The sequence below is a fragment of the Anabrus simplex genome, chromosome 5 (genome assembly GCF_040414725.1).
Source record: "Anabrus simplex isolate iqAnaSimp1 chromosome 5, ASM4041472v1, whole genome shotgun sequence".
In the NCBI taxonomy this organism is placed as follows: Eukaryota; Metazoa; Arthropoda; class Insecta; order Orthoptera; family Tettigoniidae; genus Anabrus; species Anabrus simplex.
In genome coordinates, this window is record NC_090269.1 from 311,717,783 (window position 1) to 311,741,929 (window position 24,147).

At 39.7% G+C, this 24,147-nt stretch overlaps 1 protein-coding gene across 1 annotated transcript in view; it reads left to right on the forward strand.

Annotated features, from left to right (window-relative positions):
* The window catches only part of LOC136874028 (15-hydroxyprostaglandin dehydrogenase [NAD(+)]), a 116,970-nt gene that overhangs the window by 23,454 nt on the left and 69,369 nt on the right, over positions 1 to 24,147 (forward strand). Inside the window, exon 3 of the mRNA XM_067147511.2 lies at positions 4,160 to 4,266. Within this exon, the coding sequence (XP_067003612.1) occupies positions 4,160 to 4,266 (107 nt within the window). The remainder of the gene's footprint in view (positions 1 to 4,159; positions 4,267 to 24,147) is intronic.

Genomic DNA, 24,147 nt, shown 5'->3' on the forward strand with positions numbered 1-24,147 from the left:
CGATGACAGAGCGATGACTCAGCATTAATAACGCCAGCAGTATTTCGCAATGTTACAATGTCACAAGGAGCCTCCGTGGCTCAGACGGCAGCGCGTCGGCCTCTCACCGCTGGATACCTTGGTTCAAATCCCGGTGACTCCATGTGAGATTTGTGCAGGACAAAGCGGAGGGGGGGCAGGTTTTTCTCCGGGTACTCCGGTTTTCCCTGTCATCTTTCATTCCAGCAACACTCCATTCTCATTTCATAGCATTTATCACTCATTATTAAATCATCTTGGGAGTGGCGACCCCATTGTAATAACAGCCTACATATGTTTCATTCATTCCATTCCTGACCCGGTCAATGACTGGAAAACAGGTTGTAGGTTTTCATTTTCATTTTCACAATGTCACAAGTTATTGCACACACTACATCCACATCTGATATACAGCAACCCTTACTGTACATGTTTTTAGTGTTAATCTACACACACGTATACATACATTTAACTACAATTGCGCAAGCGACAAGCATTGCAGAATTGAATTGACCAATAATAATAATACAATAATAGTAATCTCACAGATAAAATAATAATAATACGGATATAATAATAATAATAATAATAATAATAATAATAATAATAATAATAATAATAATAATAGTACCGGGAGGTACACTCTATGCCGCACATTTAAATCTTGCGCCTAAAAGAACTCCTCTACTGGAGGAACCGTGAACTTGAAACTAGACCTGCTTAAACCTTTACTCATCAGTTGCATGAAGTGTTTTATATTGTTACATGTCAGCCCCATGGTAGCTCCTTTGGGTATTTTCAGGAAGGGGCTGGTGACTCAGATGAGCTGGAATCTCCCAGCCGGCCTGTGGGGCGGGGCCGGCCTTCCCATGTATTGTTCTCAGCGGCTGGCTTACCTGTGAGTTTCTTTGAGATTCATCAGGAATGTTCTCCCTCCCTCATAATTGGTTAGAATGGTTTGTGTTCAATTATGTGTGTGTATGCATTTATTATGCCATCCTGAATTAAATGAGAGTAATCAAACAGATGTTTTATTCATAACAGTATTAATGCTGTTGAACTCATAAAAAAATTTATCTGAAGTGAAGAAAATACATCAATTTTGTCATTTTTCTGCCTTTTGGAGCATTGGATTCCCCCGTGTCTTGATGTACAGGGATTTTACTGATAGGTCATTTGGAAAGTTGGTATGTATGATGTAGTGTCTTGAATTTGCCAGTGTGGATTGACGTTGATTTTTTTTAGGAGTCTAAAAAAGAAAGAGAGAAGTAAGAATTAACATTGTGTGAGAAAACTTGTTGCTTAATGGGGATCATGAAAGAATTTTAAATACTCACTTCCCTGCCGGTCCCTTTAGAATGTCTCTCGTCCTTGTCTCAAGTAGCCAGTGACTAACTGAATGTGCCCAGCAGCTAATCAGGTAGAGGCATGGGAAGGAGGCGCGGAGGGAGTGGGAGAGGCATTGCTATGGTAGGAAAAACTTGTAGGTAGAAGGTTGGCATAGTCTTTAGTGTCTTTTTTTATGTTTATTTTTCTGGGAAGCTTTTTAAATCTTTCTTCTAATATGCCATTTATGTTATCTGTAGTTTCATTTATATTAAAATTAGGGTTTTTTATTTATATTTATTTATTTTTAATTTATTATTTATATTGAAGCCTCCGTGGCTCAGGCAGCAGCGTGTCGGCATCTCACCGCTGGATACTGTGGTTCAAATCCCGGTCACTCGTGAGATTTGTGCTGGACAAAGTGGAGGCGGACAGGTTTTTCTCCAGGTACTCTGGTTTTCCCGGTCATCCTTCATTCCAGCAACACTCTCCATTAACATTTCATCTGTCATCCATTTATCATTGCCCCAGAGGAGTGCGACAGGATTTGGCAGCCGATACATTTCCTATCCTCGCCGCTAGATGGGAGCTTCATTCATTCCATTCCTGACCCGGTCGAATGACTGGAAACAGGCTGTGGATTTTCATTTATATTGAAGTTAGGGTTTGATTTTTTATCTATTTCTGTGTAAATGGTTTCAAGAATGTTTATTAGAACGCCCCTATTTACCATGCGTAAAATTGCCTGGTCTTTGTGGTTCTAAAAATATGCTGAAAGTCGCTCATGTGTGCTCATATCTGAGTATCTATTATATTTTACAGCATTGATACGTTTTTGGTAACATGTTAAAAAGTTTCTTCCCATTTCTCCAATATACAGTATGTTGATTTGCATTGAGAACAGTTGAGTTTATAGATCCCTGAATTTAAAAATTGCTAATTTTTGTGGATGATTGCGTATTTTTTAAAAACAATTTTCTTTTTATGTCGTACCAACATAGATAGGTGTTATGGCGGCGATGGTATAGGAAAGGGCTAGGAGTGGGAAAGAAGCGGCTGTGGCCTTAATTTAGCTACAGCCCCAGCATTTGCCTGGTGTGAAAATTAGAAACCGAGGGAAGATTGTGTATTAATTGACTATTCGTGTTGTTTTTACAGAAGGCTATTTTAAAATTGTGTTTCTTAAAAGTATTCATCATTGGTTGTTGTTGTTGTTGTTGTTGTTGGTGAGGTGGCAAAAATCTTGTAGTTATTCTTGGGGATAATTCTTGAGAGGAGTTCCACTAGCTGGGTTCATAAACCCTTTATTGTAAAACCAAATATATTTTGACAGTTTAATGAAGATGTTAACAATTTTAACTATGAATCAATAATATAAAAAGCATAATACTCCATATAAGACTGAAAAATATTTTCATAAGGACACAGCATTCAAATAACTGCATGAGAAGAAAGAAGACAACAAAGTGTTACACCCATGTTTTTGAAACTTTTAAAATGTTTAGTAATTTTGTGTTAAATATGCCCCACTGTCATTTTATATGTATTTTTATCTTCTCAAGCTTATTTATTTATTTATCGTATGGTGAATCTATGTACACACATGCATATAGTTCAGGATAAATGTGCGTAGTCACAAGTCCGTACAATACTATAACCACTACACTGCCCTACACATGTCCCCCGGGTGGTGCTAAGAAAGCAACAGTGATAAGATGAGACCGAACTGTCAGAAATGACCTCTCGGTCAAAGAGCGAACAAGAAGGAGATGTGTGGTCCTTTTCAGGATCTTCAAGTTCGTAGAATTGGACCATCGCTGCGCATTTGTCTTCTCAAGCTGAAGATGTCCCACAAAAAGGGAACAAATCATGTACTTGTGATATTAATCAAATTATGTGTATTTCTTATTAAGACAACATAATATGTATATGTATTGAAAGATGGACTTTCAATTTGAGTATAGCATCAATATGAATATTGAACAATGAAGTTTATAAACTCCCCTACCCGGCACTCTGGAGGCATTTTATAATGATGATGACAATGACGATGGAAGTGGTAATGAATAATGTCGTTCTAATATCGGGACAATAGCAATAACAAGCAATTTCTTGGACCCAGAGCTGCTGGATAAAAAAGCTTTTACTTTATTTTGGAACGGAGGGTAAGATTAAGTGAAGAGAGTAAATTGGATGATTTAAGACCACATAGGGGTTGCCAGGACATGTGATGCTGTACCTGTGCAATATGTCCAGCATCTCTGTAACACTATGCATGGCAGAATCAAGGTGTGCACATCAACAGAAGATGGCTGGCTACGCATAATGCTTATGTTTGGTTTTATGTCACAAAACCACTGCTCTGTAAGAAAATGCCAGTGACTATTACGTTCATGTTGCCACACAATGCATAGTTTCATTATGACTCTCTCACTTAAGAATCAACTCTCTGAACATTATTCTTTCCAGGTGCTGCTTTTTCATTTTCCTTTGATACATAATGTGTTAAGAAGGGAATATGGACTTATCCTTAACTAATTACTAGAATATAATAAATTACTTAGTGCTAATTCATGAGTTTTTTTTAAATTGAAGAATAGGTCGTCTTTCTTTTTTGGTAGCTTATTTGATCAAGGAACTGATTAGATTGTTCTTTCTCCATTTTTCAATGATTTCTCCAGTTTTCATTTATCAGCTGATTAAGTAAATATTTTATCTTGTTAAATGATTATATGTGAAGCATTTAACTATTAAAATAGTGTTAACAGTTGTATTATTTGAAATGTACGTAAATATTTCTATTCTTATTTTCCAGAATCTTTCCAGAACACAGTGTCTGCTTTTGGGGGACTTGACATTGTTATCAATAATGCTGGCATCATGAATGATCGTTTTTGGGAGCTGGAAGTGGATATTAACCTGGTAATGTTCTTTAACTTAAATTATTCACTTATACTTTTTTGTTTATAGTATTATTTTTACAGCTTATTGTTTTATGCAAGATCTTTCTTCTTCTTCTTCTACCGGGCGAGTTGGCCGTGCGCGTAGAGGTGCGCGGCTGTGAGCTTGCATCCGGGAGATAGTAGGTTCGAATCCCACTATCGGCAGCCCTGAAGATGGTTTTCCGTGGTTTCCCATTTTCACACCAGGCAAATGCTGGGGCTGTACCTTAATTAAGGCCACGGCCGCTTCCTCCAACTCCTAGGCCTTTCCTATCTCATCGTCGCCATAAGACCTATCTGTGTCGGTGCGACGTAAAGCCCCTAGCAAAAAAAAAAAAAAATCTTCTTCTTCTTCTTGAGGTGCCTTCTCCTAGTGGAGGTTGGCGGTCCACATAGCCAGCTCCGTACGTGATGTTGGAGCATGGAAAGCATCTTCTGAAGTGCAGTTGTGCCATCTTCGGATGTCCTTTAGCCATGAATTCCTCCTCCTGCCTACAGACCTTTTCCTTTATGTCTTACCTTCAGTGATGAGTTGTAATAGCTGGTACTTCTAATAATAATAATGTCACCTGCATCCTCTTAACATGTCCCAGCCACTTCAGTCTTGCAACACTCAGCCTTTCTATCATGGTCAGGTTGACCTGCAGGTTTCTTCGTATCTGATCATTCCTAATTCTGTCCTTCCTTGTTTTCTGTACAGTTGATCTCAGGAACTTCATTTCTACATCTTGCAGTTGACTTACTTCTCTTTTATGTATGACGCAACCCTCCAGACTAGACGTCATTGTGGGTGGGAGATAAGTCTTAAACGAAGACTGTTTAGCCCTCTGAGGAGCTCCCTTGTCCCATACTATATTACGTACTTGGTGAAAGAAGTTGGATCCTTTTTGCACCCTGTTCAACACTTCATTCTTGGCACTTCCATCATTTGATATTGTACTCCCCAACTGTTTCAAGGTATTCACACATTCAATTTTCTCTCCTTCGAGGGTGAGGTTACAAGGTATATTTGTCCTGCTAACTTTCATTACCACTGTTTTGCTCTTGCTCACAGTTAATTTATATTCTTTAAACTGATGTTCCAAAAAGCCAGTCTCCTCTGAACATCTCTCTGTTTCTCCCCAAATGGCAACATAATCAGCAAAAACAAATGCACTAAGATTTTCCTTATCTATTTCTTTCAGTTCCTTTATGATAGTATCCATGAGTGAAATGATGAGTAATGGGGAAAGAGAACTCCCTTGTTGGACACCTCTTGTTTTAAACCACTGAGATCTTCCATTTCCTTCTTGCACGCTACTTTCACAACCATCATACAACTGAACATGTTGTCCTTCTGGGATGTTATGTTTTTGTAAACATTCTCATATTTTACCTCTCTCCACCCTGTCATATGGTTTTTCCAAATTCAGTTATCAAGTCCTTCCCGTTTTCCCAAAATTTTACCATTAGTTGCCTGAGTGAAAAAATTAGGTCTGCGATTCCTCTATTTCTTCTAAATCCGTGTTGTTCCTCTTCAAATTAATCTTCCATTATTTCTCTCAGTCTCTGTTCTATGATCTCCATTATCCTCAGGCAATGTGACAAAAGGGTGATGGCTCTATAATTGGTGCACTTCCTTCTACTTCCTTTTTTAAACAATGGTATTATAATTCCTTTTTTTCCAGTCATCTGGCAGCTTGTTCTCTTTCCATATAACTCCCATTGTTCGATGTAGCCACTGTATTTCAGGGATTCCAGCTGCCTTAATCATGTCTGCTGTTAGTTCATCTGCTCCTGGTGACTTTCCACTTTTCATTTTCTTCAGGGCATTTTCTGTTTCTTTCCAAGTAATTGAGGTTGTTCCTTCTGTAATTCATTAATGACCATGGTAACTTGTTCTTGTTCACACTCCCCATTCAAAAATTTTTCAAAATAACTTTTTATCTCTTCTCTGATTCTTACTATATCTCTGATAATGATCCCGTCCTGTGCTTCAGTAGCTTTAATTTCTTCCCTATTTGATGTTTTACTTTATTATTCACTTAGCCTATAGTATAAAATAAAGTGTAATTAGTATAGTATAGAATAGAGTGTAAGTATAACTACCAAATAATTAATTGGAAAGATTTGTCTGCATGCACACTGAACTTCCAATTTGTATTTTAGAAAAAGAAAAGTAGTGCACATATCGGCAAATGTGGTACATATTCTAATGATGCAACATTTCATTTTATGATAGTTCAGATAACGGCAGAAAATTAAGGACTACAAAAACTCATTACTGAGGGAACTACTATGATAAATAACATCACTCATGTGGCTCTTTGAAACAACAATCACCACTCTTCTGCACACACATTCACACTACGATCATGTATGAGGTTAATTTAGGAAGGTTGCTTATATTTAGTGACACATCATGGACATTGTCATTGGATCCAAAATTGGCCACCTATTCAGAGAGCACAATTTCATACCCTACTGTTTGTGTATGGATGAACAGATGTTTAGCTTTCTTGTGATCGAGTGAGTTGGCTTTGCGGTTAGGGTTGTGTAGCTGTGAGCTTACATTCGGGAGATGGTGGGTTTGAATCTCACCGTCGACAGCCCTGTATATGATTTTGCATGGTTTCCCACTTTCACACCAGGCAAATGCTGGAAATGTACCAGAATAAAAGTCACAGCCGCTAGCTTTCCAGCCCTTTCCCAGCCCTTTCCCAGCCCTTTCCCAGCCTTAGTCAACCATCTGTGTATTAGCGCAACATTAAACTGCTGGCAAAAAAATAAAAAGTTGTCTTGTGTAGTTTTTAAATGAATAATGAAGAAAGCCAACCAAGAATTTATGGAAGATAATTTTGACTACAATGTGTTGAAGTATACCAAGAGCATGAAGCTCCAGAATCAGTCATTCAGTAAAGGTGTTTCTCATAATGTTCAGAGTGAACCAGTGAGACTGTTTATCATACAAAGTAAACATTCAAATCTAGAACAGTGAAACCTCGTTAAGACGTTTCTGCTGGGGACAAGGAAAAAGAACGTGTTAAGTGAGAAAACGTACTAATGAATATACGAATAGGAACTATCCGTTAGGGATATGGAAACACTAGATAAGTTTTTTCCCGACATGACGGCATTTTACGTCATGTATCCGTGGGTATAGTGAAAACTATAGGCCTGTCTACCATTTTAAAGATGAGAGGAAAGTATTAAAAGTATTAAAAAGAGAACAAATATGAAAATCTTTTTCTGGTGGGAATTATAAAATAACAAGTACAATGAAAGGTGTAAAAAAAAAAAAAAAAAAAAAAAATACACGTGACAACAAATATGAAAACGTGTGCGCAGAGGCCAACAAAATTATCGAAGTATTATTGCAGATCACACTCTTTCTAAAACAAATGTCAGAAGAAGTCTTTTATTTTGGAGCAGTGGGTTATTAAACATTATTTTCTGGTCACACTCTTAGCACAATGAATTGGAGGTTACACCCAACCATGTGCAACTGCTAGGAATGTCGTTGGCTGCCATTTCGAATCAGATAAAAATTCGACCAACTTGAGCAATCGAGTCGAAACTTGAAGGTGCGAGTTTCAACATTCGAGACCACTGTGCACATATGCCAGTGGAATATCTGACAGATTTTAATTTTGTCTTCATTATTCAGAAATTTCACTACATTTTCCATATCCATAACTAGGCTATAACAAGACAAATATGCATCATGCTTGTTAGTTTCATATGATTATGTTTCTAATCCAGATATAGGCTACCATACTACACAACAAATATTTGCTACACGTCACTGTACCACTCCACACAAAAAAAAGTGTACTTCTGAACGGAATGCGATATACAGCCACACATAGGCTCACTCTGCTATTTAGCAATCTCGTTGCTAATCGGCAAGCTAAACTGAACATTCCTGAGGCTAACGGCTTGCTCTCCGAAAGTGCAACTTATCCTGTGAAGTTCAGGAAGGCCGTTTCCCATAATCATGCATCTGTGGTGACGGCTCTTACCTGAGTTGGAAATCACGTTTCTTTCACAAGGGATGACAAATACTGTAACATTTTCAGGGCTAGGAAAAATGTGATCGTACTAAGCGGTGATAGAGAAAATTCATGACGTGGTAAGTGAGGTATTTTTATGTAGATTTAATATGATGAGAATCGGAACTTCAAATTTATGACGTGCTAAGCAGGAAAACATGTTAATAAGGAATGCAGTAACTATGTTTCACTTTAGTTTAATTCATAGTTTAAAATGCATAAATTACTCATTGGCTTATTTCAGAGAAAAATGTATCTCTGCACCTAAAATTGAATGAATGTAGAGAAGAAGTCCATTATGTAACCGTACATAAGTATGATTCTTGATTTTAGGTTAAGAAATGTTTGTAAATGATGATCTCTTGATTTTAGGTTAGGAAATTTCCGTAAAATAATTTGTAATATAAAGTATTAGCTACTCAGTAACCAGACCAAAAGCTCCGAGTTTGAACCAGCTTGCGTTGACCGAATGACGCTTGAAGATGTTTAAAGCATTGCTACCAGTGGATTTTGGCGGATGCTACGCCACACGGAGGAAGCCTGTGTATACATGTGCATGCGTGGGCGACAGAACTATTATTTATGGAGCCATTACTGTAGCTAGTGACTGCATTATCCATTATGGAATGAGGAATGTTGAAGAACCTTGATTGTGGAGTCATCACTGTACCATTACAGAGCAGACTACGAAGGCATTGGAGTCATTATGAGTGTTTTACAAGGTTATGACAAGTCGTTCCCAGTGTGTATTCTGCAGAAGACGCTACATAGTGTTCCTTTGTAAGTCAAGTCATACTGTGGTTTATTCCTCTCAGAGATAATACACAGTGTGTGAAGTAGTTCATACGTGAAATCTGAAGGTAATGTGTTGTGCACAAAACTAATTATGACTAGAAATAATAATAATAATAATAATAATAATAATAATAATAATAATAATTGTATCGGGAGGTACACCTCAACCCCGGTAACAAGTGGTAGCAGGGCATGGTTGAATGGGTCTAGATTAAGCTCTTTTTGACGGCTAAACGTAGGATCCCGCCAAACTCTTAAGAATTTTCTCGGTTGCTGGAATTTTTCTAAATTATTAACTTCTGTCAATATGTCTGGTCCTCGTGAAGTCCTCGTTGCTGGCTACTTATGCAAGGAGGAATTGATCTATGAACTCCTCATTAGAAAGGTCCAGTCTGGAGGCACAGTTGTGGCAGATATTGCCAAACTTAAAGAATCCGTAGAACTGCCTATTTGTATCCCAGGTTTTGGGGAAAAAGAAATTGAGGCTCTATCCACTATCACAGACATTACCACTGAGCTAGCGTCTGTAGTTAGTTTCTTTGAAGTGAGCGATCCATCTGCTAACCAATTTAAGATAGTACAGGCTAGAATATTTCATTTCTATAATAGGGCTAGGGACCTATTGTCTCTGAAGCTAAAGGTTGATTATGCTAAGGAGGCTAGCAATCTGGTTGAACATCTGTTAGACATGTCTAATAGAGTTAGTCAATTGTTGACTGGGGCACCTGCTCCCAAAACTGACCAAGTCCCTTCGATAAACTTGGCTACTGAGGAAGATCCTAGTAAATCGACTGAAAGTAGGAAATCTGTGGCAACTCAGCAAACATCTGCCCCATTGGAAACTGTGTCTGGTCATCCTAGACAAATTCCACCTTTCTTTTTGAATAATGCTGTGTTTGAGACCTCTCATCCTTCTATGCTGTCACCAATTATGTCACGCGGTTTCAGTAGTTGCCTTATCCATTGGCTACGTTGCTGAAGGGCATTTCAAAATTTTCCGTAAACTCAAATAATGAAGTAATTTCCTTCCTGAGATACTTAGTAGAATTCCAAGATCATGGGTTAGTGTTTTCCCTTTCTCATTCTCAAATACTTCAAATTATGTATCCATATTCCGTAGGCGTCCTATCGGACAAAATAGTGAGAGCCATAGTTGATCGATCATCCATAGAAGACTTCCACGCCCACCTACTGGCTAACTTTATTCTGGTAGAGCAATGTCATCATTGATACAAAAAATTCTAATTTAGAGTACAGCGGTTGGATGAAAATCTTGCAGGCTTCTTCCAAGATATTAAATTCTACAGTAGGATTTTCGCTCTTCATTTCTCCGAGGATCAAATAGTGCAAACGATTGTCGAAGGCATCTCTCCGCCTGCCCTATAGGTCTTATCTATGTTTTGCATCTCGTACTCAAACCTTTACTGAATTAGAGGCAATGGCTATGTCAGCAGAAGGAGTAAGGTATGCCAACACCTTACGAGTTGCGAAGGAGCCCCCTCCATCTTCTAACAGTTCTCCGCCTCCACCTCGCCGAACTTTCACCACCTGCAAATGTTATGCTTGTGGTTCAACTGAACATCTTCGCAATAAATGCCCACTGATAAAATCGAGTGGAACAAAGAATGGAGCAGGCTCTTCTCAAGGTTGCCTTAAATGTGGCTCGTTTACTCACCTCTCAAAAAATTGCACTAATTTCAACAGCACCCCGTCCTGCTCAACCTCTGGTGCTATGCCCGCTAACCCTGAGAATAGGAAATGACTAGTGTCATCGGCTGAGTCAGTATGTTCACCTTCCCGAGGCTCAGCCCCTGTTGAACCCAGTAAAAGTTCTGGTAAGGGTAAAGTTGCTTCTAATTCATCATTTGAAGGCCCCAGAGAATGCCTCAGAATGGCAGCAGCGACCCCTATATTTGTGCCATTCCTTAGAATTGAAGTAAATAATGAACCCATCACCACTCTGTTAGACTCAGGGGGCCGATTGCAGAAACGATGACTAGTTTTAAGCCTTAGACATCGTCTACCTAAACAGCGTCTAAATCATTCACGATCTTCCATTGCATAAACAATGTTCAGTCAATGTTTTACTAGACATCCCTTAAAGTTTCAATTTTGGTTTGAAAATGGAGACAGAAGTATCTTTCATGCAACTCTTTGCTTGTCGCAACCAATGAAATTCGTCGGTGCGCGCGCCGAACGCCAGTCAGCTGTTTGTCTTCCTACACATTATTCAAATATGGCTTAGCATGACTTGCCCACAGATAAGAGTATCGCTTTCGGTGCAAATTAATTCTCATAATATTATCGACACTAAAGCGATACGCTACCGTACGGGGAAGTGTAGCTTTCATTATAGCGTTGTTACAGTGAGTGTAATTTACTCATAACTACAGCAGCTTCGACGAAGAGAAGATGAAGCAATAGTAATGTGTAACCGAGTGTGTTGTACGGGCCATATAGATGTAGCTTGCATTCTGGAGATCGTAGATTCGAAACGCATCATTGGCAGCCGTGAAGATTGTTTTCCGTAGTTTCCCTATTTTTACACCAGGCAAATACTAGGGCTGTTATTATGGCCATGGCTCTTCTTCCCCAGTCCTCTTTAAACGATAATCACCACCACTTGCCTTTTCCTATCTGATAGTTGCCGAAAACCTATGCGATTATATATATATATATAAATCCCATACAACTTACTTTTTAGTTTTCCCTATTATGTGTGATTACTTGGCAGTAAATATAAGTGAATCTCTCCCGGTTGATGTATGTGACAGCCCTCAGACGATCGGGACACGTAATTGTGGTATGTATGTAGTCGAAGTGACCTATAATTCCATGGAAATTACCCCATGTATATAATAAAATATATCGATTGCCAAGAATTGTATTCAAGTTGACAGTTACCGGACTGTCACTTTGTCAGTCTCAAGAAACAAGTCTCTCGTAAAGCGAAAGCTTATTTTAGGATTATCTCCCCGTGCATGTCAAACGAATTGCTGCGATTTAGCAGCAGGCGACCCACAGAGAGGCCGCCGGACTAACCTTTCTTCCCGGAATTGTCTCAACATGATAATACAAATTACATATTTCACGGTACACAACCTCTGATTGTGATTCACTCCTGTCATTTGAGGTTAAACAGTGCTCTCGGCAGTGTTTAAACATGACCGGTTGAACATTGGTTTTAGACAGCGTCTAAGTGATAAATAACGTCTCTGCAATGCGGCAGCCATACTTAGGCATTATTTAACCGTAGACATCGTCTAAATGCCGTTTCTGCAATCAGCCCGTAGTCTGTGTTCCATAATTTTAGGAAGAATGGTACTCTGAATTAAAAACTGTTTGTAAGCTTCCGGATTATACTTCTGTTAAATGTGTTTCGGCTAACTCATCTCCATTAGAAATTTTAGGTTTCATTTTTGCTAAAATTCGTATTTCGAAGTTTACCTGGAAAGTGAAGTTATTTGTTGCTAAACGCTTGTCTTGCCCTGTAATATTCATGTCTTCTACCGGTCTTGTGCTCGACATTGAGAGCAAGTCTTGCACCTTCATATTTTTTGTAACCATAACATTCCTCTTTTAAAATGTAATTCTGCGTCATGTTCATCTGTTTCGCCTGCCCAGGGTGAGATGTTGTTAGATCTTGGACATCTACCTGAGGAGCAGGCTGAAAGTATTCGTAAGTTGTGTCAGTCCTTCCTGATGTATTTTCTGTTACTCTTGGTGTTACTGACCTCATCAAATATAAGATTTAGGTTACAGATTCGATTCCGGTTAGGTTTCCGCCTTATAGACTGTCCCCACCTAAAATGAAGGCTCTAAAGGAAATAATAGATCAGATGTTAAAGGATGGAATAATTCGACCTAAGTGGCGTATTCATCACCCATTTTTCTTGTACCGAAACTGCAAGGTTGGTTCAGGCCTGTGATTGACTACAGGGCTTTGAACCGTAAGGTGGTGTTACAATATGTGCCCCTTACTGATCGTCACTCTTGTTTTTCATGATTTCGAAAAGCCAAGTTCTTTACCATCCTTGATCTTAATCAGGCATATAACCAGATGCCTCTAGCTGAAGAATCGAAACATCTAATGGCTTTTGCCACGGATTGGAATCTGTATGAGTACAACCGTGTGCCTTTCGGGCTCCCCACGGGTGCAGCCGTTCTAACTAGACTGCTAGATAGGGTCTTCTCGACATCAAATTTGAATATCTGTATGACTACCTCGATGATGTTGTATTTTCTGAGACCTTTGAAGAACACCTAGGTCATCTAGAGGAAGTACTCAATCACCTTTGTAAGGCTGGGTTGACTGTGAAGTTATCTAAGGTAGCTTTTGCTAAACCTTCCATGTCATTCTTAGGGCATATTGCGTCGCCCGATTGTGTTCCCATCGATCATTCCAGAACACAGGCTATCTGTGATTTCAAGCCTCCTAAAGACATCAAAGGCATTGTTAGGTTTATAGGCATGAACTTCTTCAGGAAATTTATTCGTAACTTCACTAACAGAGCGGCGCCCTTGAACTTACTCCGTAGGAAAGACGTCAAATTTGAATGGGGGCCGTCTCAGCAAGCCGCTTTTGAAGATCTGAAACTAGCTCTTTGTAACGCCCCTGTATTAGCCATGCCAGATTTCTCTAAAAAATTCATTGTTCAAACAGACGTCTCGTCATCGGCCATTGCCGCTGTCCTTCAGAAAACTGAACTCGGAAGGCGACCCATCACCTATGCTTCTAGGACTGTATCGGCTCAAGAGGCCAAATATTCAGTCTGTGAACATGAGGGTTTGGCAGTCTTGTTTGCTCTAGAGAAGTTCCACCTTTATGTGGAACATGTCAAATTTGACTTAGAAACGGATAACGAAGCCTTAAGTTGAGTGTTAGGTAGGCCTCGTACGGGACGCATCGCCCGCTGGGCCATCAGAATATCTGCTTTCAAATTTGATATGAGGCACATTAGAGGATCTGAAAATGTTGTTGCAGATGGACTAAGCCGCATGTTTTCTCATGAAGTGGAGATGACCGAACTGGAAGATAGTTGTTCTCTTCCCACGCCCATACCTTCGGGTATTAATGCTATCCTAACTGATGCTCCTATGTTATTTTGGGATATTGAGAAATATCAATGTGAAAATCCAGTGCTGGCTCCTATAATGGAAAACCTTTCTTCTGGGGAACATGTCGTCCCTTATGTGTTGAGAAATGGAATTTTGTGTTTTCCTACGAGGCCCGTTAGAAAGATGAAAGTAGTGGTTCCAGCTGTGCTTGTACCTATGATCTTCAACTACTATCATGAGACCCCATTAGGGGGGCATTTAGGCATCTTCAGAACTCTGGAAAAGATCTGAGAGATGTTCATTTGGAAAGGTATGGACGGTGAAATTAGAGAAATGGTGAAAGCTTGTAAATCTTGCTTGCTTAGCAAGCTCACCTTGTCGACTAAGCTAGGGCTCTTGTGATCTAATCAAGCGTCTCGCCCCATGGAATGTCTATATATAGACTACGTCGGACCTTTTCCACAGTCTAAGGGGAACAGAAATAAATTTATTTTGGTGTGTTTAGACGGTTTCACGAGATTTTCTTAGTTATTCCCATCTAAGCTGGCAACCGCTTACTCTACCATCTCTTGTTTGCATACTATCTTTGCCTCTTTGGCTCCTTGTCAATACATAGTTTCTGATAATGCTAAGGCATTTACGTCTAACTTATTCAGAAAATTCTGTTTCAACCTGTCTATATCACACGTAACCACCTCTGCTTATTATCCTCAACCGTCTCTGGCTGAGCGGGTCAATCGTAATCTGTTCTGCCGTAATTACATTTCATCATGAAGATCATTCCAGGTGGGATACGTCCCTGCATTGGTTAGAATTTGCTCTAAATTCGGCAGTTCATGAGTCACACAAGTTCATTCCAGCATCTCTTATGTTTAAGTTTATTCCTAACACGCCCCTCTCTAATCTTTGGTCACCTAATGACATATTACTAGAGACAATAGATCCCGATGATATTAGAGATCTATGGAAGAAGGCTAAACGCAACCTAAAAGCTTCCCATGAAAAGGTTAGAGAAAGATATGACCATGGACGGAGGCCCACCAATTTAAAAATTGGAGATCAGGTCATGGTTAAAAATTTTGTTCCTGCTGTCAATCTTGCCTCCAGATTCCATGGGCCTTGTATCATTTTAGATTTCCTAACACCGGTTACATTATTGGTCAGTAACCCAGCCACGGAGAGGATATTTAGGGTTCACCTCTCTCATGTGAAACCGGTGTGTAAATTCATTATTGTTTTACTTTAGCCACTAAGTTTTGGCAGGAGTCGAAGGTTATTTTTCTTTGAAGTAGGAGCTTTGATCTGAAAATTAATTAAAGGGTAATATGGAGGCCTTCTGCCCCGCATCTGTATGTAAATTTGTATATAGTCTGAATTGTACAACCTTCCCCTCTGATTATTCCTTTTGTCCATTCCCTGGTGGCCATTACCTACTCCAGTCTCCATCTACGCATTGCTGTCACACACTCACTATCAAAGCTGCCCGCCTCTCAGCCTCCTGCAAAATAAAGGTTGTACACTCAAACTCCAGCAAAGCAATCTCTGTCGCCAAGGTAATTGTTGTTTCAATGCCCTCTCAGCCGTTGCCGGCCGTGTCTCAACATCTGGCGAGCGATACCAGTGTGGGGTAAGGGCCCACTCCACTCTAGTGATGCCTCCTTCTGAGCGGAGCGCCGGAGTTCCATCTTTCCGGCAAGGGCTGAAGTGCGGTAACTCTACTGCCAACCCATCTGATATGCAGTGACCATCACCATGACTACCCCTCTCATAATAGTGGGAGAGGTGTATCTGAGGGTACTTGGGGGATCCGGAGGACCTCACCTGGGTATCGGCAGTGGCGGCTGGTCTTGCCGTCAAACTTAATCGGCATGTCCTATACGTCTACAATGGCATGAAGACTTCCTAACTATCACTATCAGCCATATTCAATCGTTTTTACGATGTGGCCTCTTTAAGTCCGAAGCAAGGTAGGTTTTCATGAGGTCTCTCCATCTGGGACGGTCTTGAGCGATGTTCTGCCAATTGATCCCAGTAATCTTCTGGATGTCTTTATCCCATCTGTCCGGTGGTCTTCCCTTAGGTCTCAGATGATCTTTCGGACTCCACTCAAGCACAAGCTTCGTCCACCTACCATCAGTTTTCTGAGCAACATGGCCTGCCCACTGCCATTTTAGGGTAAACACCCTTTCTAAAATGTCACTGACCTTTGTGACTGACCTGATGTAATCTGCTCTCTTTCTGTCTTTCTTTGTGAAGCCTAGCATAAACCGTTCCATAGCTGTTTGGGTTGTTCTGTGTTTTTGCTTAACAAACTCGCACAGTGACCAGGTTTCACAACCGTAAGTCAGTACAGGGAGAACACTCTGGTTATAGACTATCTTCTTTAGGTGGTTTGGCATGTTGGATTTGAAGATTGAAGAATTTCTTCTGTAGGCTTGCCATCCTAGTTTGATACGTCGGAAGATTTCCGGTCTTAAGTCCCCTTCCATGTTTACAAGCTGCCCAAGATAGACATACGCATTGACCTGTTTTAATGTGGAGTTTCCCACATGCAGCTATCCTGCTGGGGCCCATTTGTTGAGCATTACTTTGGTTTTAGAAAGGTTCATGGATAGTCCCACTTTTTGACAGGCTGAGACAAGATCTTGTATTAGAGTTTGTAGTTCATCGGTGTCGTTGGCCAAAAGTGTAATGTCGTCTGCAAACCTTAAATTGTTCAGCCTTTTTCCCATTGATTTTCATTCCTGTACTTTACCAGTTGATTTTTGACATAGCCATTTCTAATACTGCTGAGAACAGCTTGGGAGGTATGGGGTCGTCTTGCTTTACACCTCTTTGAATGGGAAAATCCATGGTTGGCACATTGACATTCATGAAGGATGAAGAAGTTTCGTAGATATGTTGGAGTACTTTTATGTAGGCAGCATCGATGCCATGTTCGGCTAAGGCTTGCATAACAGCAGCGTGGCTCACCGAGTCAAAAGTTTTACAAATTTTTTTCTAAAAGAGTCTTTCAGCAAGATATATTTCATCTATAAAATTTCAATGTGTTAATTTTCTTCTTTCAAATTTCTTCTGTGTCACCCCAAGGAAGGACATTTTCGGTGGGGGGGGGGGGTCTGTACCGGGAGGTACACTTCAACCCCGGTAACAATAATAATAGCATGATGAAGACGGCACATGCACTCTGTCCCCGTACCAGATGAATTAACCGATTATGGTGAAAATTCCCAACCCCGCTGGGAATCGAACCCGGGACCCCTGTGACCAAAGGCCAGCATGCTAACCATTTAGTCATAGAACCGGACTACGGCTAAATGAAACTGTAGGACATGTGTTTATTACTTGTTCATTCTTTGTATAATACAATATGGTTTTTGTTATTTATTAATTCCACAGCAGCTATTTTACATTGTGGATGTGTGTGACTTAGTAACAGAGTATAGCGAGATGATTAGGATTGTTTTTTGTGCAGTTATAACACGTGGTACATTGATTCCACGGTGATGATGTTATTTTGTTCATGTAAATGTTAGGAATGGACACTCATCTTACTCGTATGAAATCATCAATCTGAAGTCCAGCTCGTTGGCTGAATGGTCTGAGTACTGGCCTTCAGTTCAGAGGGTCTCGGGTTCAATTCATGGCCGGGTCGGAGATTTTAACCTTCATTGGTTAATTCCATTCGCTCGGGGGCTGGGTGTTTGTGCTGTCCCTAACATCCCTGCAATTCACACACCACACATAACCACATTAACACGCCGTTACCTACACATGACAGATTCCGCCCATCCTCATCAGAGGGTCTGCCTTACAAGGGCTGCAAAAAACCCTGAACCTTGTTGTGCGTACTGGGGTCGTACCCTGCATAGATGTTTCATGAAATGGGTCAAAATTTCAATGTACCGTGCGACATTCAGCGTCGTTCCCTCAGGTAGAAATTCCTTGCGGATAATGCCTTGACTATCAAAAAAGGGTGATGTGCATCGTTTTGATGCGTGATTTTTCGGTTGTGTCCTTTTTCCAACGAGGGGATCCTGGAGAATGCCATTCCGTGCTTTGCGGTTTCGTTTCAGGGTCGTAACTGAGACACCAGGTTTCATCCTCAGTGCATTTCAAGAAATTTGGTGTCACATCTGCTGTTTCGACAAAATCCTGTGAAGCCTCTAAACGTGCCTGCTTCTGATAGTCAAGTGATGTGGCACAAGACGAGAACACGTTTTTCTCTTCCCTAACTTCTGGGTAATGATTTGTCGCATGGATTCATGATTAATCTGCAGTTCATCCGCTATCATGCACACAGTTAATCGCCGATCGTTCTTGATTAATGTTCTCACCTTCTCAATGTTTTTGTCACTGACGGCGGTCGCCGGTCTTCCGCTACGGGGGTTGTTAGAAACACTTTCCCGGCCTCCTCAAAAACGGGCGAACCACTCGTACACACACTTCAAGGACAGTGCTTGTGCATGCGTTTCTTTTGATGTCTTGCCAAGCTTAAAACAAAATTTTACATTGATCTTTTGGTCGTTCATGTACCTGTTCGCCGTTCAGAACCAACGCACTAAACACGCACTGTCAAACAAATCTTATACGGCACATACACACAATGCTCAACTGAACAACGTTGGAAGCAGGTGGTCAAAACCTGCTGCTATGCTGGTGCAGCATTGTGTGTCGCCATTGTTGCCAGATTGACCGTTTTCTGACTTCATTCACCGAACTTTGTCACAGGTTGCATGTCGCATTCCATTCAGAAGTTAGAAATGTATTCTGTGTTGAGTGATACAGTGAAGGGTAGCGAATATTTGTCACGTGATAGACTATCTATGGATTAGGAACATAATGGTGTGAAGTTGACTAACATGGTGCATATTTGTCTTATAATCCAGGAAGTGGACAGGCATCAGTCCACATCTTTCAACAGTGGTGCGTGTGTTGTAATTCGCACCTTTGAGTTTCGACTGGAGTCGATCGAAGTATTGTCGCACAAGGCTGAGTTTAACTCTCACATAATTCATGGTTGTAGAGTGTGACAGAAAAGAATGTTTAATAATCTATTGGTCCGAAATATAAGGCTTTGGCTGACATTAGTTTTAGAAAGAGAGTGATCTGCAATAATGCGCTGATTCTTTTATGGGCCCCAGTACAAATGTTTTTATTTTGGTTGTCTTATGTTTTACACAGCGGAAAAGGTTTTCATATTTGTTCTCTCTTCTTTTTCACGCCTTTTGATACTCACATCTCACCTTTACAAACGATAGACAGCCTATATCTTTCACTGTACCCGTACATACACAATGTCGGGAAAAACCATATGAAGTGTTTACATATCGCAGTTGGGTAATTTTTATTTTTGTATTCAATAGTATGTTTTCTTGTTTAACACATTCTCTTTCCTTGCCCCTGCAGAAATGTTCTAATAAGGTTTTACTGAATAAACTAACCTCCGAAATCAGCCAGCCACTCTGTGCTGTATTTTGAGGTTATCACTTCATTTCAAGACATAGCATTAAAATTAAGCGGTCATTTACTTCAGCCTTTACTTCTAATGAGGTAACTACTGCTATTGGCCGCGTTATTTACGCATTTATTACGGAAACATGTTCTCTTACATTTCTTCTTCTTGATGGTTATTGGACTCCGCATTTTCTTTCATTTCAAATTGTGTTTGCAGAACACCAGTCCATGTGTATCACAAATTGACTCCGACACCGCCTTCGAGTTCGAATATTGACAAGAGAGTTTGCTAGTGCACATAGCAAGAAAACTATACCGAAGATGATCGATCACATTCAATATAATCGCTGTAGTGCATAAAGATCGATAACAGAAAAAGTGACATGCGCATAATCGCTCATAATAATGGATGCATCACTGATAGGATTCTTGCTATAACCAAAGTTTAATACACAGTTTAATATAGGAATTTTCAAGGGACGGAAAAATACGTCGTTACAACAGAATTCTCGCTATATGCCATACTTGCTATAGCGGACTTCTACTGTACATTCTCTACAAGATCAATTGCTGTGATTCCATTTTACTTCAAAAGTTTTAATTTTAGGAATCTTTTAGAAATTTCATATGCCTCGACGAGCATATCGCTGTAGTGCTGTGGTAAAGCTTGACATAAAAAGTAACAGCAATAGACTCTCACTCTCTCTTTCTCTCTCTCTCTCTGAAGTTGTGTTTTTATCTGCAACCATGAGCCTTAATTCACATGTAGGTGGTTGTGCAGAGTATCAGTTGAGCCCTTCAGGGCTTCCTTAATGTTGTCAGTTATCACACTGCTTTTGATCCCAACTTTTTTCCAGGTTTCAGAAAAACAAAAAAAACAAAACAAAGAGTGCATTGTTCCATGTGCACCAGTTAGCAGCCCAGTGACGTCATTTCTTATATAGTGTGAATGCTATTAAAAGAAGTAAAATATCATTCAGTGTTTCCCCACCCGATGTACCCACAACACTGTGTTGGTTAGCGCCATTGTAGTGTGTAGCACGCAACAACAAATGATTGATGTTCATATTAGCAATGGTATATACATTTTTTGGATTTGCATGACATAACTGCTGTAGCATCGTTTCCAAGCTGCAGTTGGTAAAAATATATATTTTATTCACGGTACTTTTCATTGTTTCAAAAATACTTTACTGAAAGGTTTAAAGCCTTGGCGATCTCTCTTTAGTGTCTAATTTCTTGTCATAGGGCCTCCTCCCTGTCTGCAAGGAAATATTTCTTATTCCTGCTCATAAATTTGTCTTATTTCTTTCAGGAAGAGATACAAACTACTTATTTTTTAAATTAGAGAAGCCAGTCATTGCTGTTTGTGCATGGCATGGCAGGTTAGGAAACTTATTAAAAGGAAACTCCTCTCCCACAGACAGCAGTATTTTCAGTATACTTCCCTAATATCGATCAGGAAGGCTTTCCTGGTGTAGCATGCTTCTCTCATGTAGCCATTTCTTTCCGTGCACTCTAAACAGCTGATGCCAACATGCCCATAAACTCGAATGTTAATTCTTCATGATTGTTGTAAGATAGATAGCCCTAATTCAAAACTTGTTGAATATGCTATCACCTTTGCACTATTCTTTAACTGTTTCCCTTATTTATGCTTGAAAATAGTACTTAAACTTCTTTCCATTTCACACTCACAACGCACACAAAAATGGCAGCAAGGCAATGTATGCAGTCTCATTGTCGAGGATATCCATTTCTACACATTCTTTGAAGTGAACTACTTTACATTCACTCTCTACAGGTATTTTATAATTCACAATGCTGAAAACAAAATGAACGATAGGACCATCATTTTTAATCTTATAAAGATATGAAAGATGTAAATATAACTTCACATTAAGTTACCTCTTAAGGAACGAAATAGGTTTTTGCGTAAAATCTGAGGTCTAGTAATGAGTGACCGACGACAAACACGTGCATTCTTTCCTTATTTGGTTCTTGCCAAGGAGTTGTTAGCTATAGTTGTATGTGGAATTAGAATGTGTGGGATATGGTGCAACATTTATAAAATAATTTCTTTGACCTTGCTTCAAAGGATATTTGCCTTGACAGGAAGGAAGTTGTGATAACTTGTGCATTGTTTTTCTTTTTGTGCTGAGTTTCAGGCTTTCTGAATTGGTGCCATTAAGTTGGCTTGTGTCTTATTAAAATACAGTATAGTTTACATCCATGACGATTACAATTTTTCTCTCATAAACTCTTTGGTTTTCATGTTTGTGGAATTAAACCCATTTGAATTGTTACGGGGATTCCATGGATCACAGATGGCTAAGAAGCGCAACACAACAAATTTTGAAACTTAATTTCGTTCCTTTTTTTTTTCTTCCTGAGTTTAAAATAGGAGAATTAGAAAATCTGAATGAATAACAACCATATAATGAGCTCGTCAGCTCTAACAGTAGTGGACTTAGAAGTCTGAATATCAGGTGCCAAACTTGAGAGAATTACAAATGTTATTTTACACAGAAAAGAGCTGAATTGCTCTTGGCAGGTTCAAAATTTACAAGAGCACGATTTGCTCCTATCATTTACAGTACTGGGGAGTCTGCGCTCCAGATATAGTGCAGCCTCGCAGAGGTATCAATTTCATATGGCGCACACAAGTTACACCTGACAACCTATCGATTGTCAGGTATCAATTTCATATGGCGCACACAAGTTACACCTGACAACCTATCGATTGTCCTCAATTAAAGTATTTACACTAAGTAGCCCAGATGTGGGCTTATCCATTGCACAACAGTTTATAGCTTACTCTTCCTAAAGCGAACTAACACCAGAAATAATTACCGAATAAACAGGGGCATGATTGCCCATACTAAATGGCCTTAACATCTTCAGTGGCACGCCCCAGAAATTCTCAGGGGACGCACGCTTGCCCATAACGTCACCGCCTGAGAAATTCTCGTTCCGCTGCAGTGTTCATTTCGGAATCGCCCAATCATTTCTCGGGTACTGTAATCTCTTTGGAAAATGTTTTCCAGCATTCTCAGCAGATGGTGGGAGGGTTTCCAGCTGAATTCGTGAAGTCTCTGGCCTAAAATATGCCTTATCTTCTGTACTTTACATGTACAATCTCTGGCCAGCTGACGAGGTAAACAGAAATGGCGGAATTGTGCGTAACCTAATATAATTCCATTTACGGGAAATCCTGGTGTTGGGTTGTATCATTATAAGAGGTGAGTGCGATTGTTTTGAACAGTTTCTAACGGATGAGGTTGTAAATTTGATAGTGACTGAAACGAATTCGTATGCTAAAAATGCATTGAAAAACTTGTAAATAAATCTCCATACAATTGCACAGTTTTGGAAAGAAACAAACTCTTATGAAATTCGGCAGTTTATTGCGTTACGTATTGTTGGTGGGAATAATACAAAAGCCTGAAATAAAAATGTATTGGTCACAGGACAGTATTCTTAAAACACCAATATTTTATGAAACCATGTCACAGGCCTTCAGTAGAAAAAAAAGTGTAAAAGAGTGTAAAGTAAGTTTTTTTTCTATTTAATAAATTCTTCTGGGATCCTGCTGTAATCTCAGTGCTATACCCATGTAAACTAGGTTCTCATCCTTTTGTCTTAATTATTATTCTGGCAATGTAGCTATCATATAACAAATAAATATGCCAGTAGTACATTTTCCCTGTGGGCTGCTAATGAAATACACGGAGGCACCCTCCCAATGCACTGTGGGCCATCGTTCTCCGCTTTAATGTCCATAGGCTGTTCCCCTCTCCTCGCTCTTCTGGCCGGAGCCGGGGATACAAACTAGTCCCTCAGGAGGTCGTTTTCATGAAGTACATGAAACCTGGAGCCAAGTCTTTGTGTTTTATTCTTTTTCCTCTCCCTACCAAATGTTACTTACCTACCAAGCAACATGATTTACGATTAACCGTATCATTTCCTCTCGCTCTACCTTCACTGAGCTTCCCCTGGCTTGTTCGTCTTAGAGGGTGGCTTTCAACTCTGAGCCCTAGTCTCCCTTCATCTCTCCCCTTGCGCTTTCAATTAAATTTCAGAAATATCTATTTCCGGCTTGTTTTTTAATTCTTGTCTGGAAATATACTTTGTTTTGCGAGAACTCAAATTTACAGTGCACCAGTTGTGGAAATATTAAGTCACTATGCGGGATTTATATTACAGAGACAAGTGAACTCACTTTAGTTATATAAATATTGTCCAAAATCTGCAAATACATTGTCAATTTTTACTAAAGCCAGTAATAATGTGAAGAGTTGATTAGTAAGTTTTTATTAACCTTAAATAATGTATGAATGTTTTCCCATAATAATTGTTACTCATTCCTTGCTTCCTAAAAATACATAATTTCCTATGAAAAAACCTCACCTTTCTGGCACAGGAGGTCTGCCACAATCCGCCACTGAAGGGATTAATGTAAAAAGAAAACGTTGAACATGACTGGCCATAAGCAACAGGCTAAGAGGCGAAACACTTCC